The sequence below is a fragment of the Octodon degus genome, unplaced genomic scaffold (genome assembly GCF_000260255.1).
Source record: "Octodon degus isolate 3935 unplaced genomic scaffold, OctDeg1.0 scaffold00185, whole genome shotgun sequence".
Taxonomy (NCBI): domain Eukaryota; kingdom Metazoa; phylum Chordata; class Mammalia; order Rodentia; family Octodontidae; genus Octodon; species Octodon degus.
In genome coordinates this window covers 4,935,802-4,944,536 of record NW_004524761.1, presented here as the reverse complement: position 1 = coordinate 4,944,536, position 8,735 = coordinate 4,935,802, and the positions used below count along the sequence as shown (strand labels likewise).

General features: G+C 35.6%; 2 protein-coding genes across 3 annotated transcripts in view; both read left to right on the top strand.

The window, feature by feature from the left end:
* LOC101587656 (protocadherin alpha-C2) overlaps positions 1-8,735 on the top strand; it is a 195,838-nt gene that overhangs the window by 27,156 nt on the left and 159,947 nt on the right. The gene's annotated exons all lie outside the window — the stretch shown is intronic.
* Positions 1-8,735, top strand: part of LOC101575530 (protocadherin alpha-12) — a 67,957-nt gene that overhangs the window by 8,452 nt on the left and 50,770 nt on the right. Inside the window, 1 exon segment of the mRNA XM_004648875.1 lies at positions 1-920. Coding sequence (XP_004648932.1) covers positions 1-920 — 920 coding nt within the window.

Genomic DNA, 8,735 nt, shown 5'->3' with positions numbered 1-8,735 from the left:
CGCTGGTGTCCTACTCGCTGGTGGAGCGGCGCGTGGGCGAGCGCGCGCTGTCGAGCTACGTGTCTGTGCACGCGGAGAGCGGCAAGGTGTTCGCGCTGCAGCCGCTGGACCATGAGGAGCTGGAGCTGCTGCAGTTCCAGGTCAGCGCGAGGGACTCTGGTGTGCCTGCCCTGGGGAGCAACGTGACTCTGCAGGTGTTCGTGCTTGATGAGAATGACAATGCGCCCACGCTGCTGGGGCCCCAGACCAATGGTGTGTTGAGCGAGATGGTGTCGCGATCAGTGGGCGCTGGCCACGTGGTGACGAAGGTACGTGCAGTGGATGCTGACTCTGGCTACAATGCGTGGCTGTCTTATGAGCTGCAAGATTTCGCGGCTGGTGCACGCAGCCCATTCCGCGTGGGTCTGTACACTGGTGAGATCAGCACAACTCGTGCCCTGGATGAGATGGATGCGCCACGCCAGCGACTGTTGGTGCTGGTCAAGGACCATGGGGAGCGAAAGCTGACTGCCACTGCCACCGTGGTGGTGTCTCTTGTGGAGAATGGCCGTGCCCCGAAGGTATCTTCAAGGGCCTTGGTGGGCAATGGGAGTACTGAAACGGCCTTGGTGGATGTGAACTTGTACCTGATCGTCGCTATCTGCACTGTGTCCAGCCTGTTTGTGCTCACGCTGTTGCTGTACTCTGCACTGCAGTGCTCTACACCCCACGAGTATATGGGCGGGCCTGGGAAGCCCACGCTGGTCTGTTCCAGCGCGGTGGGGAGCTGGTCATTCTCGCAGCAGAGGGGGCAGAGGGTGTGTTCTGGGGAGGGCCCACCCAAGACAGACCTTATGGCTTTCAGCCCTAGTCTTCCTCCTGTTCTGGGTTCTAAAGAGGAAACACACCAGGACAATGAGCAGGCAGAACTCTCGAAAGAGGTAAAGTATTTTATTTTATTTTTATCATGTCATAGAAGTGCTAATTTTAATTTAATTTGAAGTTTTTATTTTTAAAATTTTTATTCATTTTAATGAGAAAAAAGATAAAGTAGCAATGAAACAGTTTCTAAACATGTTAGTAGGACATTTACAATAATTAATATATTGCATATTGTCTTCATAGTAGTTATTCAGAGGACAACATGCTGAGATGATACCTTGTCTAAACAATATTAGTACAAACTTTTATTCTCAGTGAACTAAAAGTAGCTGTATATCTATCCTAACTCTCTTGTGTATACATACATATAAATATATTTTTTCTTCCCTTTTTTTCACAACAAAACTGTCCTTTAGTTACACTTTTGTGAAGTTCGTAACACCTGACACTAGGTTGCCTTGCAACTGACAGCTAACTTTAACAGACAGGGTGTTCATCTCAGGAGTGAGGTGGCTTGTTTACTTTAGGCACTGGGCCAAGTCCCATCTATATATATTTGATCGATCTCCTAGTAAGCTCCTATTTTAATGTATTGTTTAAATGAAATCTTTGAGCTTTCCTAACAGTTGCTTATTTAGAACATCTTTAACCTCACTTTTGTAATTATTTTGGAAGTTAATTTTAGCCTCTCTGATCCTCTTTGTCTCTGATGGCTGGTTACTGACATTTGTGTTGGATTATTTTTCATAGTGAAATGCAAGCCAGAAGCATAATGAAATGTCCAAAACTGGAATACATCTTTTGTTGCAGTTTTAAGGGTTCTAAGTATTTGTTGTATTTTAAGCCCTTACAAAAAGTGAAACAAAACTCAATGTTGTGAGAATGTAAAGTTTATTTTTAAATTTTTGTTGTTGATACAGGGTCTTGCTATGCGGTTTGGACTTATAGTGATCCTCCTGTCTCAGCCTCCCTAGTGCTGGGATTCAAGGAATGCACCATCATGCTTGGTTTGGGGTGGGCACCCCATGCGGTATCAGGGATAGAACCCAGAACCTTGTGTTTGCCCATCAGGTGCTTAGACCACAAAGTTATCTCCCCAGCTCGAGAACACAAAAGTTTAAAACAACATTGTTTTGATGAGGTTAATTTTAATTTGAAATTTTAAAATATATGTAATTAATATATACATACGACCATGTGCATGAATTGTTTCAAATAGCTTCATTACTTTTCGTATAAATGCCTGCTTTTCAATGTGAAAGTTTTCTTTTTTGTAAAATAGTCATTTTGGTTGGTTCCTCCTTTCATATCCTCTAGGCATATTACTGTTCATCTCTACGGTATCCTATAAGAAACACCCTGTGGGTTTTTTTTTTTTTGCACACACAGATGCATATATATCCAACAAATAAATATTTTTTATATTTCGATTTGGACATTTAATACATTATGAATTTCATGTCTCTCATTCAACAGTAATTGTTGAAAATCCTGAAAATTTGATGATTTAATAGATATGTAGCATTCAAATAATGTGGATACAGCACTGTGTATTTGGTGATACAGGAGGAAACATGTGGTTTCACTGGTGTTTCATTTTGTATTACCTGTAATGAAAGAATGCATTGAACTATAATTTTCTATATCACCTAAATCCTGGTGATTTTATTTCTATGAAACCATTATGTATGGAATTCTTGCAAAGAAAGCATTAAGAATTTTAATTTAATATTTTTCACTGAATTGTCTTAAAGAATTTTATAGTTCTTTGAATTTCCACCAACTAGTAATGAGAACTCTCCTTTTTATCTCATGGAGCATGAGTTCTTATTTTTTTCCCATATAATTTCCTTAAAATGTCTCATTCTCATTCTAATTTTTAATTCCTATATATCACCATTGGATTTGAGTATATTATCAGTAATGCTTTGTTGACTTGGATTTTGATTTTCTTTAATTTATCAATTAAACTACACATTTTGTATTGAAAAATTTGGCTTTTTGTGATTACTATATGCAATATAAATCACAGTTGTTGACTACAACTCAAATGTGATTTTCTCTTGTTGACTACAACTCAATTTTCTCTTAAATCATTTATATTAATTTGTTTTTAGTATATTTTGTCATATAAATGTGCTCAAAATTTATTTATTTAGTATGTCTATTTTGTGCACTTCAAGATCTCTGGATTTGGGTAGAAAGATCTTCCCAATTCCTATATTGAAATTTTTTGAGGAAGGGATATAGTTGTGTGCTGGAGGGCATGCCTAGCTTGTAGAAGGCTCTCGGTTCCATCCCTATCACTACAAAAAGACATAATGTCATTAATCAAACTAATCTAATAAACACTTATAAGTATTCTGTATGTGTCATTGATGTTGTACATCCATGTGTCATATATATTGTAGGCATTTAGGATTGAGATTCATTCTTCTTTGTAAGTCCAGAGTTTCAGTTAGTGTCACTTTCTTTTTGCCTGGGGAATTTTGTTACTTTTTCATGTAGTGCACATTGCATTCTGGGAATGAATTCACTAATATTTGTTGACAATACCTTTACTTCACTTTTGTTTTTGAGAAAATATTTTCACTGGATATAGTTGGCTGGGTTTTTTTTAAAGGAATCATTCAATTATCTTCTGGATTATATAGTTTCCAATGAGAAGATTTCTATCTTTCTTACATCTTATGCACATGCGTCTTCTTACCTTTAATTCCTGGAGCAGTTGTTAAAAATTTCACCCTTTTTATCACTGAGTTTTGAAGTTGATTGTTATTTGCCTTAGTCTAGTTTTCTTTGGCTAGTCTACTCAGATTTTGCTGATATTCTTGGATCTGTAGGTTCATCATTTTAAGCAACTTTGAGAACATTTTCGTTATATATCATCTAATATTTTTGTTCTCCTCCATGCTTTTGGGCTCCAATTATACATATGTTGAACTTTTGATTGAAGATTTGTTCATTTTTTTCCAGTTTGTATTTGTCTGTTCTTTATTTTGGATAACTTTTATTGGCACATTTTCAAGGTTTTCAAATATATTTGTATTTCCTTTCGTAGGGTCATATCTCACTAATCCTGATGAGTACTTTTTGGAATTTTAGATTGTATATTTATTTATTTGTGTAAGATTCCATCTGGGTCTTAAAAATTCATTTATCTCTACATAATGTTCTTGTTTTATTTATATTTTTGTGTATATAAGTATGTTTAGAAATCTTAACCTTTGTCTGCTAAGTTGAGCATTTTTTTCACAACTTGATATGCTTCTATGCTTTGGTTGATTTATGTTATTGTGTGAATTGTGTTTTATTTTTTCCTAACTGGTAATCTTTCATTAAGTGTTAGATAGTTTGAAATTTATATGGGAATAAAAAGAAATTTACATGGGTAGGTGGTGGATTGTGAGCGTGTTGTTATTTTAAAGTAGTGGGATATTGCTGTTGGTGTCTAGAGATGGGAACAAAGAAAGCTGCCAAACATCTTATAATTACCACTAAGAATTCTAACAGATATAGAACAACTCTACATGAAAAAGAATTACCTAGCTCAAAATGTCTTTTCTAAAGAATATTGAACCTAGTTCTGACATGAAGTTAAGCCAATTGAGACCAATACATTCTATTCAAGGGTGATTCTAAGCCTTGTTAGTAAACATCTAGAATAGTGTTTAATGTAGGAATAATTTCATCCACTATTAATGCAATGTCTCCTGAGGAGACTATTTAATACTCTGTATCTTAAGAATCCCTTGTTTTCTTCTTTCTTTCTTTCTTTCTTTCTTTCTTTCTTTCTTTCTTTCTTTCTTTTTGTATTTTAGGGAAGGGTCTACAGGATGTTCAAGGTCTCACTACTAGATCCGACTTGTAGTGATTCGCCTGTTTACAGCCTTTCAAGAACTGGGATTACAGGCATGCACCACCATGCCTGGTCTCAATTGCCATCTCAGTACACCTCAGAGGCTGGGCTGGCATGACAGGTTTGGGAATTGAACCCCTGGCCCCTGCATGGCTTGTAGTGAGACCTTGAACATCCTGTAGACCCTTATCTGAATTTGTGTATCAATTCTAGTAGCTTCTTGGAGTTTTTTTTGGTCTTCCAGGTAGAGCATCATGTGACCTGCAAATAATGATAGCTTCACTTCTTCTTTACCTATTCTTATTCCTCTTATTTCTCTCTCATGTCTAATGGCTCTAGCTCAAGATTCCAGAACTATATTGAATAGGAGTGGTGATAGAGGACATCCTTGTATTATACCAGATCTGAGAGTAAAAGATTTCAGTTTTTCCCCATTTATAATCATGCTGGCTGTTGAATTGTCATAGATGGCTTTTATCAGATTGAGATAGAGGCCATGTATTCTAATATTCAGGGGGACTTTGATCATGAATGAGTATTGAATTTCATTAAAGGCCTTTTCTGCATCAATTGAGATGATCATGTGGTTTTTGTATTTGGCTCTACTGATATAATGTATTACACTCATAGATTTGCATATGTTGAACCATCCTTGCATTCCTAGGATGAATCCTACCTGGTCATGGTGCATAATCTTCTTGATGATTTTCTGTATTCTATTTGGTAGGATTTTATTGAGGACTTTTACATTTATTTTCATGAGGGAGATTTGCCTGTACTTCTTTTTTAGTTGGATCTTTCTCTCATTTTGGTATCAGTTTAATACTTGCCTCCAGGAATGATTCTTGGGGTTATTGCTTCCTTTTTTGTTTCATTGATGATTTTGCAGAATACTGAGATTAAATCTTCTGTAAATTTCTTGTACAATTCATCGGTGAATCCATTAGGACCTGAGCTTTTCTTTGTCAATAAATTTCTTATTACATTTTCAATTTCATGACTGATATTGGGTTATTGAAAATTCTTATATCTTCTTGATTCAGTTTTGTTAATTTTTATCTTTCTAGGAATCTGTCCATTCCTTCTGTGTCTTCAATTCTGTTAGTGTAAAGATTTTCAAAGTAGCTATTGATGATCTTCTGAATTTCCACAAGGTCTGTAGTAATTTCACCTTTTTCATTCTTTATTGCTCGTATTTGAGCTTTTTTCTTTCCTTTGTTTGATGAGGTTAGCTAGGGGCTTATCAATTTTATTTAATCTTTTAAGGAATCAGTTTTTAATTTGTTAAATCTTTGTATTGTATTCTTTGTCTAAATTGCATTAATTTCTGCCGTAATATTTGTGATTTCTTTCCATCTTTGGGCTTTGTGTTTGGTTTACTCTTCCTTTTCTAGATGTAGGAGGTGCAGCATTAGGGTGTTTATTTGTTCCTGTTCCTTTTTCCTAATGTGTGAGTTCACAGCTATAAATTTCCCTCCAAGAACTGCTTTCATTGCATCCCACAAATTCTGATAAATTGTGCTTAAATTTTCATTGAATTGTAGATATTGTTTAATTTCATCTGTAACCCATTGGTTGTTGGGGAGGGTGTTATTTAGTTTCTATGTATTTGTCGGGTTTTGTGGTTTCTTTTGTCATTTATTTCCAGTTTCATTGCACTGTGATCAGACAATGTGCATGGGATAATGTCTGTTTTCTTGCATGTACTTAGGCCTGGCCTATGGACTAGTATGTAATCTATTTTAGAAAATGTAAACAAAAAAAGAAGAAGAAGAAAAAAAAGAAAATGTCCCACGTGCAGCTGAAAAGAATGCACATTTAGAAGTGTTTGGGTGGAGCACTCTGTAAAACTTCCACTAAGTCCATCTGTTTCTGATTCAGTTCTGCTATCTTTTTACTAATTTTCTTTCTGCTTCACATATCTTTTTGGGATAAGTGGGTTTTAAGGTCTCCTGTTATGATTGTGTTATTGGATATTAGATTTTTCATGTTGATTAAGTTTTGTCCTATATAGTTGGGTACTCCTGTGTTTGGTGTACATATTTATGGTGGTTACCTCTTCCTCTTGTATTTCCCCCCTAATCAGTATGTAGTGGCCTTCTTTTTTTCATTTGATAATTCTTGGTTTGAAGTTCAGATTGTCTGTGAACAGGATTGCTACCCCTGCTTCTTTCTGAGGTTCTGGGACTATAGTATTGTTTTCTATCCTTTGATTTTCAGTCTGTGAATTTCTTTGTGCATTAAGTGTGTTTCTTGTGTACAGTATATTGTTGAGTTTTGCTTAATAATCCACTGTGCCAGTCTATTTCTTTTAATTGGTGAATTGAGTCCATTTACATTGATGATTATAATTGAGACTTACATTTGACATGTTATTTACCTGTTGTTGTTTATCCCTTTTTCCCTGTGTTTAACTGTTTGCCCTATTTGGTGGGTTCTTTCCATTCTTTTTCATGGAGTTGTGTTCATTTTGACCCCTCTCTAGAATATCTTTTAGTAGTCTGTGTAATATTGGCTTAGTTGTCATGAATTTTTTAATTTATTCTTTGTCATGGAAGTATTTCAGTTCTCCATTAATTTGAAGGAGAGTTTTTCAGGATATATCATTCTGGGTTGGAATTTCTTTTCTTTTTTTAAAAATAATTTTATTGAGAAACAAATAGCAATGAGGCAGTTTCAAAACCGATTACTAGCACAGTTTCAATAATTAATACATTGCTTATTGTTGTCTTACTGGTTATTCATTGTACAAGATGCAGACATGATAATCTGTCCACACACACTATTAGAACAAACCTCTCTATTCATTGAATTAAGATAATGGATCTGCATATCTATCCTAACTATACTGAATATATGGATACAAAATGGTCGTTCATTTGTATCCCCCATTTTTGTCTAGTTTTTGTCAGAAAAGGATATTCCTTTGTCATTTAAATATTGTAGGTAAGTGAATTCAGCAAAATATTCCAATACAGTCCAGTAGTCCATAATAGTAGTGGGTTTTCCATAAGACTGGCAAAGTCAGAAGTGATTGACTTGAACCTTTTAGAGCTCAGTATATTAATATGGCTTTATTTTTGTACTTTGTTATTATACTTTTCTGCTGGATGGCTAAGACCAACATAAAGAAAGACCTATATATCAAGAAATATAGCTTTTGTATCTGATAAAGTCAATCAAATCCCCTCAGGATTTATCCAAAAACCCTGTACTGCAGTTTGTAGATCTTTGTCAGTGTCAGCCATGTGGATGAGCCATGGCCATTGCTTGACCAATTTGATCTCTGTGAAAGCCTGAGAGAATGTTTTCTCTCCATGTGACTCTCCTTAAGAACACACTATATCATCAATCACTTTCCTCTGTGACCCCATAATCTCTTTGATCAGAATATTTGGGAAACAACTGAGTTACATGATGTTGCAGTACAGGTTCTATTATGTCCTGAGTCTTTACTGAACTTGAAAGACTAGGGCCAAAATGTTGGCTGTACTTTTTTCCTCTAATTTTTGGCCTGCAAACTTAGGTTGTTAACCTTCCAGAAAAGAAGCGTATTACTATTACCCTACAACATAGGCAGTTGAGCTTAACCTCACTATGTGTCTGAATATTAAACATCTTAGACATAATATGAAACAGGTATTTTCCATCAAGTATTGATATGTTAAAACTTAAGTCCCTACAGAATATGAAGAAAAAAATTAAAAAATGAAAAAAATATTTTAAAATTAGGAATAAACAGTTACATATTTTACACATTGCTACCTTCAGTGTAGTTGCTTATTTCACAGTTACTAGCATATATAGTTAGTCAGGGTGAGAATCCTACCAGTAAACTCCCAGTTTCAGTAGCATGCTGAAGATTCTCAGGATCATTGCCTTACTCATCTTGTGCATATAAGTGTACGGTTTTGCCCCTGTCATGTTTCTAAGCTTTTCTCCTTGCTCTCTCTTTGTTTGCTAGTCTTCAAGTTCTTGCTTTCTTTTTAATTGTGTTACACCTTTCTATTTTTAT